Below are 14912 nucleotides of genomic sequence, written 5' to 3' on the forward strand. Positions count from 1 at the left end.
GCGCGGGCCCCAGGCTTTCCCACAATGCTCCTGACAAGAACAGGGCCGTCAGCCCAGGTCTCGGGGCCTCCAGGATCCACCCCAAGCCCCAGGCCTGTGGAGGCAGAGCTGAAAACAAAAAACCAAAAAACTTTTTTGGGAAGTCTCGGCCCCCAGTCAGTCTCTCTGGGTTTTTCCGTTGCACGGAGAGCGCTGCTTCTGTTTTCCCACAGCAGAGGCTGGGCGCCCGGTGCGGATGGCTCTGCATGGCTGGCTGCCGGGCGCCGCGTGTTTGTTTTGCTTTTTGACCTTGGCGACGCTGGCCTCAATCCCACTTGAGTATTCTGAACGCAAGATTTCAGCAAGGCGGTGTTTACCCCGGGTCTTCTTATGAAGGTCAGGCCTGAAGAAAGTAACACAGCAGAGGGGGAAAAGGAAACTTTATTATTTTTTTCTTTCCCATTTGGAAAGAGGCTGGTAGCAGCTGGTTCCGAGACTGTGGAACTGACATTTTTGTATTAACAGAAGTACAATCCCTTCAATAGTGCTTGTTTTGATATTCTATGCACCAGAAGATTAGATACGGCGCTGACAGATTTTCATAACGGTGGCAAAATATCATGGCATTTTTAAAAGTGAGGCTTTGTTCTGTGTTGTTTTCACGGAAAAAAAAGAACGATACGCACTCACACTCTGATGGCAAACGAAGTGTATGATACAGCAGTTTGCCAAAGGATGGGGGGAAAAACCCGCCTTGAAACTCGACGACATACAGTGGGTGAAAGCCGGCCAGCAATTTTGGGCAAGTAAGCCCCGTGTAGGTCAAAGCCCCGTCCTCCTGACGGGGCCCACACAGCGCCCGGGGGTGGGGTGTCGGTCGCAGACACCTCTTCGCTGACTGAAGAGCCTCCTGTAGATATTTTTGACCTTGAAAACCCCAAACCCAGGGTCTGCATGGGCCGACGGGATGGCATCTGCCAGGCCCACCGCTCTCCACCGACCACAGGCATGGGTGCGGAGCGAGAGGGAGGGCTCCCTGCCCCAACCCACGAGGAAAGTGCAAAAGGCTGAAAATCAATTTCAGGCGTTGAATACCAGTAACTGTTTTCAAGAGACAGCAGCCTCACCATTTGATCAGAAGATCAGAGGGAGAAATTGGTAGAAGTTCAACTGTACACAGGAAGGATGATTATGAGTGTCTAAGAGTAAACGTTTCCCAGGACAGGATTTTAACCCAAATAAGAGCAAGAGAGCCATTCCACTGAACCCACACTGCTATGCCGGCCATTCCCTCAACTCCCGACAGCGGGGTCTTAGGGTTCTTGCAAAGGCACACGTCGCCCTCTGCAACGTATAGTTACAGCATTTTCTTGGTAATCGTCGGAGCTCAAGTGGACTAAAGCTGTGCTCAAAATAGAACGGAACTCCTTGAAAACTCAAGAATTAGCAACGGGATCACTACTGCGCTCCTGAGCTGGCAGGAAAGGTGGTGGAGTCCCGTGACAGCGCTGGACCAGGCTAAGGCAATTACACCGAATTCCTCCACAGGGCGGGGCTCAAGCAACGGTGCGACAGGCCTAGCATGGTTTTCTACGCACAGGGAAACGCACAGGGAAACGCACGGTCACCCTTTGTTGGGAAAAAAGGTCTGAGAATAGGTTAATGGTAAGACTTTGCCATAAGGGTGCACGGATGCGTCAGTGACAGCGCCCTGCGAGACTGGGAGCAAACAAGGAAGTACTTTCGGGGTTCCACAGTCATGCCGTCCACTGGACAAAGGAGGGAGGACAGCAGCCTCGTTTCACAGACAAGGAAACTATTCTGGAGGAGCGTTAAGTACTTTGCCCAAGACCATCGAGTTCGTAGGTGCAGCAGCGGAGATGCAAACACAGGTCGGATGGACTGAGGCCTACGCTCCTCCCAGCAGGCTGCGGGTCCAGGGACAAACACTTAGGAAGATCTGGCAGGAGCCAGGGTGGCAGAGAACCACGGCCAGACACGGGGGAGTTCTGTGCTCACATGAGAATGTTGCAGGGGGACGGTGGGGGCAGCACCCGGATGACAGAGGAGGAAGGGGCAAGTGGGGCCAACGAGGAGGGCTGACGACGGAGGAGGCCGAATGACACAGCTCAGGCTCTCCGCTTGGTCTCCTCACCTGAACAAAGCTCACAGGTGCTGGAAGGATTAGAGACGCACAGGCGGCTAGCGGGTGGCTGGCATGTGGATTTCGGTCAATCAGTTAAAAATGAGGAAACTGAGGTCCGGAGGTGCCAACCGAGAGGCTCTCCAAGGCCACACGGGAGCCAGGCCTGACCCCGGGGGCCCTTGATGCCCAGGCCGGGGCATTTGGGGCTGCACCCCCTTCTCCTGCAGGGCACTCATCCTAACTCCCCGGGGTGGTGGACCATGCACCCTGCTGTGCCCGGCGGAGGGGGCCGCACCTGGGGGGGGGGGGCGGGGGGCTGGCGCGTGGCTGGGAGGCGGCGGGAGCCAGGCCTGCAGCTGAGGGCACTAAACTTGTTCCAAACTGAAGGCTGCCAGTCCTTGTGCTTGTAGTTTATTTTTAGTCGGGTTACATGACAGACGGAGTGAGAAGGTTCTGACAGGAAGAAATGCTTCCTCTTCCCCGTTTGAAGCCAAGTACTCACAATGTGTATAATTTTAAATCTAACAACCCGAGTTTCAAAATATGCAAAATTTCAGTCAAAATATCCTCCCCAGCATCGGCTCTGTGACTGCTCCTGCCTCCGCTAGAGCAAAATAAATAACCAGAACCTGATCGGGGCGATTGATACCCTAACTGCCGACAGAGCAGGCACAGACAGCCGGAGCGGCACCCTTGCAGGCTCAGGCGCAGGCTGGCGGTCCTGCAGACGGAGCCGGAGGGTCGGTGCGGGAGACCACACCGACGGGGGCACCACACGGGCGCCCTTCCGTCCCTGTCCCTCCCCAGACACATACAGCTGGGTCCCGGGCAGCGCGAGGTCCCTCCTGCCCGGCAGGTGCAGCACGGCACTGAGTGGGCAGGGTTATTAAGGACCTTCGGGTCCACACCGTGGTGGGGGACACGTTGGAAGTGCCTCTGGGAGATGGTCCTGCCTGCCTTCAGCTTCTGAGCTCAAAACGTCCTATCTTAGCATCTCCTTCTAGGCAACGTACTTTCGACCTGGGACCCAAACCCAAGCTCCGAGGCTCCTGGTGGTCCAGAGGGCAAGCGGGGTTTCGTCGTTCAGACCCAGACCACCTCCCCAGGCCCCGAACCTCAGGGTCGACCCCGCAGGGTTTTCCCCACCGCTGTGGGAGCAACAGGACCCGGCTTGGCTGTCTGCTGTTCCTTTGTTCTGAGGCCCAGTGCCGAGAAGGCGAAGTACAGATGGGAAGGTGGAACGTTCTAAACCCAGGCCCGCGCTGGGCGCATGTGGCCTCTCGACTCCTTCTCCTGCCAAGCGGCACTTCTCCCAGGGACTTGCCAACTTTCTTGCCCTCCAAATACTCAAACCCCTCTCAAATGGACTTCCCAGTCCACCAGAGTAATCCCGCAGTTACCAAGCAACAGATCAGTTTATCTAACCACAGGGAACTCCCTTGTAGTGAAGGCTGAATAACCCCCCTCGGTTACCAGGCTGGATTGCCCTGCAGGATGGGCAGATGCCACTTTCACTGCCAATAAGGTGAAATCACAGCCTAATTAGTAAATCAATATGCCCACTAGGGTGACCACTGCAGAAGAGGGGCCTCAGGACCTTCTCGCACCTTTATGGACAGATTCACAGAAGGCTACCCCAGGTGGGAAGCCGCCCCAGCTCAGGATTATGCTCATGGCATCCTCTTACAGGACAGAGTTTTTCACTTTACCTTCTTTAATTTATGTACTGTCAGATCAATCGGTATTTTCTTTTACTAAGTTTTACAGCTTTAGGATCACGCTTAGAAGCCTTCCTCATGCTAGCGTTTAAAAACGTACAGGCAGGGGCGCCTGGGTGGCTCAGTCGGCTAAGTGTCCAACTCCTGATTTCAGGTCAGGTCATGATCTCACGGTTCACGGCATGGAGCCCTGAATCGGGCTCTGCGGTGACGGCGTGGAGACTGCTTGGATTCTCTCTCTTCCCCTCTGCCCACCTCTCCCCTGCTCATGCTCGTACCCCCTCCGCCCCCCCAAATAAATAAACATTAAAAAAAATGTTCGAGCATATTTTTCTTTAGTCTGCTGCTGGCTTCCGTAATTCCATCTAGATTTTATTCTGGTTTAACTATTCCTTCCCAACAGTTATCCACAAGAGTCACTGGACCATAAATCTGCTCCCCAGGACTTGAAACGCACCCCTGTGACGCTTTCTGATGCTGAGAACACTTCCTGTAGGCGACACTCGAAGAGATGATGAAAATGACAGTAGCCAACACTGAAGAGATCTACCAAATACAGCAAAGCAACACGTGAGCAAGTACCACTGACGGGGGCGGTGGAGGGACTTAAAGATACAAGTCAGTCTTCCAAACTGGCCACCAACCTCCACGATGATTCTCCTGCTGACACTCCCGTGGCGCTGTTCTCGGCACTGGACAGGTGTTTACCTCGTCTACTTCACCCACAACCCCACGAAACGGCTACAGTTAGCACCCCCACGTTACTGGTGAAGGAAGAGAGACACAGGGGAGGGAGGTGGCGCCCAGGGTCACAAACCAGTGACGGAAGAGCAGGGACTCCAGTCCCAGAAATCTGACCCCGTGACTCGTGCACTTAACCGCCGTGCTGTTAGGTTTCCACCAAAACCAGAAGCAAGCGTCCTGCACAAGATGTTTTTATGCCAAGACAATGCTCATGTTATCTCAAAATCTCAAAGACTCTTGGCGGCCCCGACAGAGTGCAACTGAAAAGTGAAGGTTGAATTAACTTAGGTGAGAAACAGCGGTTTAAAAAAAATCACACGATTTGTTCAATTCCATCACGGACACCAAAAAACCCATATAAGTATACTCGCCGTGGAAGTCTGCAGGGTATAAAAATTGTGACTCAAGGTTAACTTGGATTGTGGGCTGATAGGTGATTTTTAAGCTTTTCTCTATTTCCTGATTTTTTTTTTTAATTTTTTTTTTCAACGTTTATTTATTTTTGGGACAGAGAGAGACAGAGCATGAACGGGGGAGGGACAGAGAGAGAGGGAGACACAGAATCGGAAACAGGCTCCAGGCTCTGAGCCATCAGCCCAGAGCCCGACGCGGGGCTCGAACTCACGGACCGGGAGATCGTGACCTGGCTGAAGTCGGACACTTAACCGACTGCGCCACCCAGGCGCCCCTCTATTTCCTGAATTTTTACAATGAACATGTATTATTTTTATGAGCATAAAGAACAGTGTATTTGTTATAGGGAAAAAAAATCAAATGGTCGAATTTTGCCCTATGCCAAAATATCCAAGTCTTTTGACTTTTACTTATCAAAACCTCTTTGCTTTTCGCTTTTAGTTTGTTTGATTTTGTGTGAGAGTTTTCTCTTAAGACAGAAACAGACAGACTGAGGAGTAGTAAAATGTACTTATTCTCTGATCTGAAGGATTCTTTCTGCATGTAAGCAAATGACCTAGGGACACAGTGAGAGCACCCCCCCGGGCCCCCCCCCCACACCAAGGGCGGGGGGGAGCAAGCCCCCCAACTGGAAGGAAAGCCTGGGTCCTAAGCGATGCCAGTAGGAGACAGCGATGCTTTTAGAAGGCCTGAGGCAGACTCAAAAGCTTCCCCGTTCCCGCCTCGCCCGCACGGGTGAAGGAAAGGCAGCAGTGTCTGAGTGGGGTTTTGGTGGCTCTCGGATGACAGAGTCGCACACAACTCCAAGGAGAATCTGACAGACAGTCCCTCCGGTGCAACTGAGCAGCTCAGGTAAGGAACCCGCTAGTGCGGGTGGTAATTCAGCCACACACTATCAAGTCTTTCACGGTCACTGAAGGAATAAGCAGCTGCATCAAGCCTCCTTTGGGGCGCCTGGGTGGCGCAGTCGGTTGAGCGTCCGACTTCAGCCAGGTCACGATCTCGCAGTCCGGGAGTTCGAGCCCCGCGTCGGGCTCTGGGCCGATGGCTCGGAGCCTGGAGCCTGTTTCCGATTCTGCGTCTCCCTCTCTCTCTGCCCCTCCCCCGTTCATGCTCTGTCTCTCTCTGTCCCAAAAATAAATAAAAAACGTTGGGAAAAAAAAAAAAAAAAAAAAAGCCTCCTTTAACCCGTGGGTTCTGTTTCGGCAGAAATGTAAGCTGGCGGGCGGACCGTCTCAAGGGCACTTTCTTTGTGATTTCCTAGGACCAGACCAACGTTAGCTTCGGTAAGACTACCGGGGCCCCAGAAGACGCCCTACCCCAGGTGAGCCATGCTGTGGCGGATGGTCACTGCAGAAAAGTACCCGAGAGTGACTCTGTGGACACAGAGATTGATAAAAGGCGGGTTTCCGCCTTACATCCAAGAACAAGACCCAGTGAAAAGCAGAAAAGAGCTCTGAGCCCCGGGCTGAGGGCAGGCGTGCTGCCAGGCCACGCAGGTCACAGGCAATCAATACATCGACGTCATGATCGATTTTGCTGCCCGGCAGAGCACGCACAATGAAAGAGAGGACAGAGATAATGTTCAGAGGTAGCAGAGGCCTAAAAGGGAAGAGAGAAATCAGAATCCCAGAATTGGACGGGAACCTCAAGATTATTTGCCCAAGTGGCAGAAACCGTTAGAACAGCTCTGGCAGGACTTGGGCCTGGACATCACCAGGCAGGGTGGCCATGCCTAGCCGATGTCCCCGTGGAGTCAACAGCTCTCTCCAAGCTTAGGTTCCCCCCCATGTCAGAAAGTGCCTCCACCTACAGGCCTAACGGGCATGACCGAGTGCTTGACACGTTTTAATTCTCGGTGAAAATATGACGGTGGAGAAATACCAAGTGGGCATGGAAACAGTCAGGTGTGTCTGTAACCGGTCTGACTACATCCTAAATGTGCTGCCTGAGACTGATAAGCTGGGGACAGCATTTCAGCACCAAACCCCAGAGCTCAGCCCTGTCGGCCCGTCCTGTTTGACATGATCGATGTCTTGGATGATATCATGAGGCATATTTGTCACATCGGCAGATGAAAAGCAGCCTGCAGGGACAGCGGACACCCTGGACGACAGAACACCTGCAACACCCTGGCAGGCCAAAGGGACAGGCCTTGGCTAAAGGGTGAACAACACCGGGGCACGTGCACCGTCCTGCTCTTGAGGCAGAGCAGCTGGGTGGTTTGAACTCTCACACGTGCAAACAGGGACTCGATTGGCCAGTTTCAACCTGAGCCCCAGGACGGCCCAGATGCCAACAATGCGGGAGGCCTGGAGCCAGGAGGCCAGGGTGCTCGGTCGCACTGAGGGAGCCAGGCCGGTTGCTGAGCCCCGTGTGAGTGGTAGCCGCGGTCCCTGCTCCCACCGTTAATAGGCCAAGAGATGTGATCGCTCTCCTCTCCTGTGCTGGTCCGTCTCTCCTGCACGTTTGGGTAGTTCCATGACCCGGATTTGGAAAAGAACCCCGGCTGGGAGAAGAGCCGCCCAGAGGACGGACTGTGACGGACGAGCAGCTGGGGATGCTGGTGCCGCAGGGCAGAGCCAGCCCCTCTGACGGAGAGGACCCCGGGGGCCGTCCCGCACGGGCTGTGGGGCTGAGTCTGGCCAAGGCCCTATCTCTCCCCGGGCCAGTCTGCTCACTCTCAAAAGGATTCAGGGAACTAATGAATCGAGGTGCTTCTCACAGTGCCTGTTGTGAAAGCCCCCATCCAGCATTGACTGTTATTGTTATTAACAGTATGGAAAAGAGGAGAGGCAGGAGATAAGGAGCCATCATCAGATACCCGACACGTGTCATGTGGACCAGGGACGGCTTTGATCAACGATAACAACACCTTGTATTTTTGTTTGCATATCATGCACATTCAGCATTAGAATCTCACAGAGACCACGGAGTGGAAAATGAAAGTGGTCCATGGGGCTCAACTTCAGCAGCTCTAACGGGGAGCCGAGTCCCCGCTGTGCAGGTGGCGAGCACCCACGGCTGGGAGGCCTGGAGCAGAGGCCTCCAGGACCCAGGAGCCATGCAACAGGCAGGTCAAGGGCAGAGTGTGGCGGGAGCCCTCGGGAAGATTTCCCATAAGCACTCACCCCCCTTACAGACTCAGAGAGGGGGAGTCCCGGGGGGGCGGGAGAAAGCAGCATTTACCCAGCAGCCACCCCAGGCTCAGCACCGGGCTACATGTCCGGAACCCTTCTGCACACCCCAGGGCCCTGAGGGCTGCACGACGCAGGTTCGTTGTCGCCAGGGCTGGGATCAAGCTGGGGACACCTGACTTCAGGCCCAGGCACTGCACCCTCTGGACCTGAAAGGACACCAGGGAAAAAGCGGGATCCAGATCCTCCCTGCGATCATCTCTTATCAGAGATCTTTCGAGGCAACTGCCCTGCAAACATAAAGCTTCCACCACCACTCTGGGGTTGCTACCCTGACGGTTTCACATCAAGTTCTTCCACATACGTAACCAAATGGACTCCTGCTTTAAGTCCGTTTCTTCGGTTACAGGAACAACTGCTCACACAGGAAAACACCCTCGGTGGGGCTCAAATACTTACTTTGCCCAACACCAACTCTGGAAACTGGAACCTTCTACAAGGGGTATGTGAGGCAGCAACGAAGTGCTGGGATGTGGGCTCCAGGCTCTCTCAGACTTGGGGCCAGGGGAGCAGGCACGCCCCCTTTCCCCTGGGTTCGCGGGACCGGCCTGGGGCTCAGCGAGACACACACAGGGCCTCAGCAGAGCCGAGGGCGCACGGAAGCCCTTAAGGGTCCCACGCCACTGCTCAAACTGCATCCCTCCTCTCGATTACTAACTAGTTAAGATGTTACTCTCCACTGCAGACCGTGGCTCTAACACCAGGGCCAGAATGAAAGGGACATCTGGAAAAGACATAGAGTCATTTCGTGATGGGCTACAGCAGGATGCACACCTTCCTACTCAAAAAGGGGCCCGTGGACCACGGGGATAGATCAGAGGCATGGGTCACCCCAGGAGGGGCGAGGAGGGGTTCAGGGTGACGTGTAGCAAGGGGAGAGCTGGGACCGTCACGTTCTTTCCTAGCTCTCCGATGGCGCGAACCAGGAGAGCTCCGAGCACGGCCAATGTAACGAAGAGCCGGGCATTCTCCTGTTGCCCGCAGCCTCGACTGCCGTCCGCCGACTCATGCTGGGCCAGCTGCGTCTTCCACCTCCGGTGCCTGGAAGGCTCCAACAGTGAACGTGACCGCCCGAGCACCCTCCCAGGAGAGGCCGGCTGGGTTCCTGTTCTTTGTTATCGGCCTGGCCGCTTGACTGAAAACACACCCTGTGGTTCCCGCTGTCTGCAGGTGACCCAGGTGTGGAGAAAGAGCAGGGTCACCGTGAAATCCCTCTAATCGCCTCATTAGCCGGGTGGGGATGAGGGTGTGTTTGTTCCACGAAGAGGCACAGGGCTGGTAATTGCATGGTGTCAGAGGGAAAGAAATAGTGGTAGCAGCAAAAGGCCAAATGTAAAAGCTGCGTGTGCACAGCAGTAATTAAGCCAAAGCCCGGAAAGGCAGGGCCCACGGTACCTGAGCGGAGAGGAGGGAAGGGAATTATAACTGGATCTGCACCGCGTGACCCGAGTGGAAGAGGCAGGCCCTCCACGGGAGCCTGTGCCCACACCGCGCCGCTTCCTGGAGCTGCCCGTGCCCGTGATGAGCTCACTAACCTACAGGCGGCTCGCTGACACGCAGTCCCTGAGCAAGGACTGTGTGCTGTGCTGTGTTTCCCATCAGAAGGGACGTGGCCACGTTCCACAGAATTTTTCCTGTCCCCTGGCCCCGTCTGGACAAGAGTATATTCTCCTCCGTACAGATGTCCCACAGAGATAACGCAGTGTGGACTTCAAAGAGACCCATCCTGTGTGTGCCTTGCCAGAGAGGCCAGTAGAAGATACTCCTGTCTACAATCCATGCAGCTCATCCAGGTTCTACGTTAAAATATTATTAATTAATCCTAACTTGAAATCAGACATACACTCGGCCAGCATCTGGCTGTCCTCCTGCATTAAGGAGGACACCCCATCGCCCGCTCCGAGGACCTGGGTCTATACATTTTTGAGAACTGTTAGTCAACTTATGACCACCTCCATCCCCCTCTTCAGGACTTGAGACTTTACTGAACCACGGTCTCCCGGGATGGGGCCTGGGCACCTGTACTATATATAGCTCCCCAGGGGGGCCTGACAGCGGACTCTGCTCCCTTGCTCCACAGGACACCTTCTGCCCTTGAGGCTACCTCTGGCGGTCCTTAGCTGTTTCCCCTGGTCTCCAGGCTGAAGCCGGGTGATCGGACCTTCCAGTGGGGCGTCTGCTCTGGTCCTGTGGAGGGAGGGCAGAGGCCCCAGCCCTGAACCTGCTCACGCCCATGCTATGTGGGCTGATCCCCAAGCCGCCTCCACCCATGAAGTCAGGGACACTGGTTCAGAGGAAGGTGGCCCCGTCTTGTTCTCCCGGGACAGCCTGGCTGAGTGCAGCGTGCTCTGAAAAGCAGGTGTCCCCCTACCCCCTTGCAGGATTTGCTGTTTGCTGGGTCCACTGAACAGGCAAGAGGCATTTCCCTCTTTTTCTTATCTTTCTTTCCTTCCCACTGTGCCCTTCCTCTCAGAATTACAGGCCGCCGGCAGGTTCTGTTTATCTATCCACGTGGTGCCGGGTACCACGGGAGCTGCTGGGGATGAGAGGAGAAAAACCAGACAGGGTCTCCACCGCAAGATGCACTCGAGAGATGGACACGCGCCACCCGCACACACAGACGGCGGTGTGGGGTGAGGGAAGGCTGAGGTGCCAACCCGGGCAGGCGGCCCAGAGAAGACCTCCTCGCAGGAGGCACTGAGTCCAAAGACAGAAAGCAGGGAGAGGCCCAGGTCCCCCGGGCACTCGGCAAAGGCCCTGAGACAGTGGGGAAAACGGGGGCCACGCAGGGCCGCTGAAGAGGGGGCTCGCCGTTGTCACTTGCCTTAGTCATCAGAGCAAGGAGATGCACCGAAAGGCTGGCGGCAAGGGCGACAGGTGAGGGTGCGGAGGCTCTGTGGCCTGGGGCCGGGTGTGAGAAGCCGAGGGAAGAGACCAGGAGGTGACCAGAGGGGTCAGAGGCAGTAGCGCTGCTCCGGATCTGACCCGCATGCAGGGGGTTCACACAGAGATCCCCACGTTCTCTAGCGTGGCTTTGTCTCGCCTCTGATCTCATGTTTGGCCAATCTTTTACAGAATAACTGGCTCAATGAGATTGAGAGAATTTCCACAGTGGGCAAGATTCCAGGTGTGCCTTCAGCTAATTAAGTGATACGAGGGAGGTTGTAAATGCCACATAAAAATTGGCAGGCAAGCTGCTCCTAATGATGAGAATATTGCTTTACAGGAGGTGCAGCTGCAGCTTCTTGATGCCCGTCTTGGAGCGGACCGGTTCCACGTTTTCAAGGTTGTTCCTGATGCGACAAGCTCAAGGGTGCTGAAAAGCTGACCGCTTGACCGCACTTCCCACTCCCCGGCCCAGGATACTCACAGGTGCGGTGAAGGCCGGCAGAAAGAGCCACCAGCACTGTCACCGCCACGTGCTCCCGTGTGTTCACGTCTGACCCCGTGTCGATGCTGGACACTCACCGCCTGGCGTGGTCCTCACACAGCACTGTGAGGCTCCCGTGCCCGTTTGGGAAGCCAGGGGACTAGGCAGAGAGTCGCCGAGTCACTTGTCCCAGGGCAGACAGAAGAGGCTCAACCCCGGCTCAACCCCTGTGTGGCCCTCCCTTGGGCGGCACCTAAGAACCAGAGGCCCTAGAGCACCAGTGGGGACGGGAGCCCTTCGCAGTTACCGAACGGCCACTGGACAGGCGACGGTGGCAATCGGAACAAGTGACAGGGCAAAGGCTTCAAAAAGGAAAAATGCCCCGAGTGGGGCTGTGCAAAACCTCCAGTTTGAACGTTAGTGCTAAAATCCGTGACAATTCAGATGAGAAAACTCTGGCAGGCACCTCCACACGAGGACGTCTACTTGGTGTAGAGAAAACACTGGATCTAGAACTCCGGGGAGACAGATGCTCTGCGGTGCCCGGGTGCCGGGGGTTCTGACCCGAGGCCAGGACCCAGGGGAGCCAGCCCCGTGTACCCTCCTGTCACTGACCACGGCCCGCCGAGCACAGGCCCAGCACACCCAGACCCAGTAGTTAAGGGTTAAGAGATCCTTCATTTTAGATGGTTTACCTGTTTGGTAAGAGCAGGAACTTCGTGGTCACACTTTGGTCGGGCTGGCTTTGAGCACATGTGTATGGTGCATCTGGGGGGCTCAGTCAGTTGAGCAACTGACTTCGGCTCAGGTCATGATCTTGTGGTTCGTGAGCTCGAGCCCCACATCAGGCTCTCTGCTGTCTGTGCGGAGCCTGCTTCAGATCCTCTGTCCCCACCCTCCCCCCGCCCCTCCCACACTGGCACACTCTCAAAAATAAGCAAACATTTAAGTGAAAGAGAAAAAGGAAATGTGCATAAACAAAACTGCATTTCTTTTAAGAACAGCCAACAACTTGGACTGTTGTTGCTCTACTAATTCTAAAAGGAGGGAGCCGAGAACAGAGGAGCATAGTTATTGGATTACTGATAAAGGCGACGTCCAAGATGTTTCTAGGCACGAAGGAAAACATCAGAAACACACAGGTGGCATAAGCCAGGGGTAGACAAGTCTCGGGTAGCTACAAATTACATCGTGGGGGCAGAGCAGTGCTTTCATGATCACAGCACAGAATTCACGAGATAGTTGGTTAAAAGCAGCAGACTCGCTCTCTCGTACTGTCGCAGTAGCACTGACACCGTAACGCATTGTATTCTTGAACCACTCTCCACAGCGTGTAAGGGAGGTGAGGAACTCGCAGCCCCGCACGGCGGGCCTGCTCACTACTCGTGTGTGTCACCGCCTAGACAGACAGACGCCCTGGCCGACAACACCACTCTGCCCTCCCGAAGCAGACGGTACCGGGTCCCCCCCGTCTCCTGGGAAGATGGAAATTTTGGAAGGTATGTTATCTTTGCTTCTCAGGAACCGCGGAGTCTACCAAGCTTCAAAATCAGAACCGCGTTTCACAGAAGGAAAATGCTGTGTTTGTGATGGATGTTGCTAAGGGGCCATTCAATATTTTACCAACAGCACCGACTCCCTGTGTGCACGTCTGTGTCGGTGTCTGGGGTGGGGGGTGGGGGGCTGTCTTGGCAGGTCTGCGTGTCAGTGTCAGAGGAGTTTTGTAACTACGACTGCATCTGTGTGCAGGGGAGAAGCATTTTGTGTTCCCTTTCAGAACTAAGGACTGAAAAGCGGATACAGACCTGGTGATAAAGATCTCGTTTGGGGAATGTTATCCTTTTTTTGTCTCAACAGTGGTCAAGTAAAGGCATACGGATGAGATAAAACTTCCCTTTGTCACTGCGTGGAAACCATCCCCTTCGCTAACCTGCCCTTGCTTCATGTTTTAACACCCAGACGAATCCCTTGTTTGGTGCATGACGAGGTGAGACAGGATTCTGCTCACAGTGGCATGGACTTGGTCCACAGGTATCAGAGGTCTGCACACAACGTAGAGCTACTCTAGGCACTTAACCCCGTGACACAGAATGCAGAATAATTTGGAAAATTCAGGGCTCCAAATTGGTCCACCCCAGGAAAGCAGAAGGAACCACTCCCTTTCTTGACAGATGGATTTCAGAGGAGACGCCTGAGCTCAGAACAATCACTGTGGCCACAGCATAACTCTCTGCACTCTGTGGTGTTTAACGGACTTTTCTTCCCAGTCCTCAAAAAGCAGCAACTGGCATTTGCTTGAGCCCTGACTGAGGTGCGGAAAATCTGTCCCGTCTTCTCTGCCGCTCACCCTGACCACAATTATACGGTCCGTGTGCACATTAGCTGCCAAGTCATTCTTCTTCCAGGAGTGACAAGATTCCCCCCCCCGCCGCCAAAAAAAAAAAAAAAAAAAAGGTGCCTACTGTATCCTTGAGCGCCGTCTGCGTTTGCAAGGCAGGGGTGGGGTGGGAGGATGTAAGAGTGCAGCGAGAAATGCCTTCAAAAGAAGGGCATAACAACCGAAAAAGTAGCTGTAACTGAGTGGTGACATGGCCAGAACAGAGAGCGGTATTGTCACGGGCGGAGTAATCCTGTGACACACTGCTGTCACTCACCACCCGGCTCCCTGCCGCGCCAGCCAGACATCAAAGGCTGCCCCATACCATCTTACATGCTCTTTATCGGCTAATCAGCCCATTCTTCCCTAAATAAAGCCCTGTTAAATCCCCTGCTCACAGGGGTATGGTAGTCCTGGTGCCCATCTGCTAGCAGGGTCAGCCGAAGCAGGAGGCGGCGGCTTGCTCTCTCCCTAGTGGCTTCTCAAGGTAAGGACAATGCTGGCTGGCTCCGAGTCCCCCTCCCGACTGCCTCCCTGCCTTGCTGCTCTGCTTTCCAGGATCTGGGTAAGAGCTGCGGACGTCCCAGCCTGAAGAGCTGCTCTCTGGATTAACACTTGCTAATGAAGTTCCCACTCATAAAGGTAGATGAGCCGCTAACAATGAAATATCGGGACTGCATTGATTTGCGGGGATAGGAATCGGCAAGATCTGTGTTTCTCACCAGTGATCAACTGGCAGGAGTGTTCCGATCTTCTCGAAGTGCCAACGTTTTAGAGACGGTGGCAGGATGGCCTGGCTTCCAGATCACTAGGAGGTCCCCCTCAGACCTGACTGCAAGCCTCACACACTCGAAACCAAAGTGGGCACGCGGAAATACCAGCTACTTCCGACCCCAGGGCAGCAACCTGACTCTGGCGCACAGCCGTCGTACATCTGAGGCGTCTTCTACCTCCCGGGAGGACGGGC

At 54.7% G+C, this 14912-nt stretch overlaps 1 protein-coding gene across 1 annotated transcript in view; it reads right to left on the reverse strand.

Annotated features, from left to right (window-relative positions):
* Positions 1-8: 8 nt before the first annotated feature.
* Positions 9-14912, reverse strand: part of DDX31 (DEAD-box helicase 31) — a 72134-nt gene continuing 57230 nt past the window's right edge. The window contains exon 21 of the mRNA XM_040481201.1: positions 9-382. Coding sequence (XP_040337135.1) covers positions 157-382 — 226 coding nt within the window. The 3' untranslated portion in view covers positions 9-156. The remainder of the gene's footprint in view (positions 383-14912) is intronic.

The sequence above is a fragment of the Herpailurus yagouaroundi genome, unplaced genomic scaffold (genome assembly GCF_014898765.1).
Source record: "Herpailurus yagouaroundi ecotype Mexico unplaced genomic scaffold, PumYag 160, whole genome shotgun sequence".
Classification (NCBI taxonomy): domain Eukaryota; kingdom Metazoa; phylum Chordata; class Mammalia; order Carnivora; family Felidae; genus Herpailurus; species Herpailurus yagouaroundi.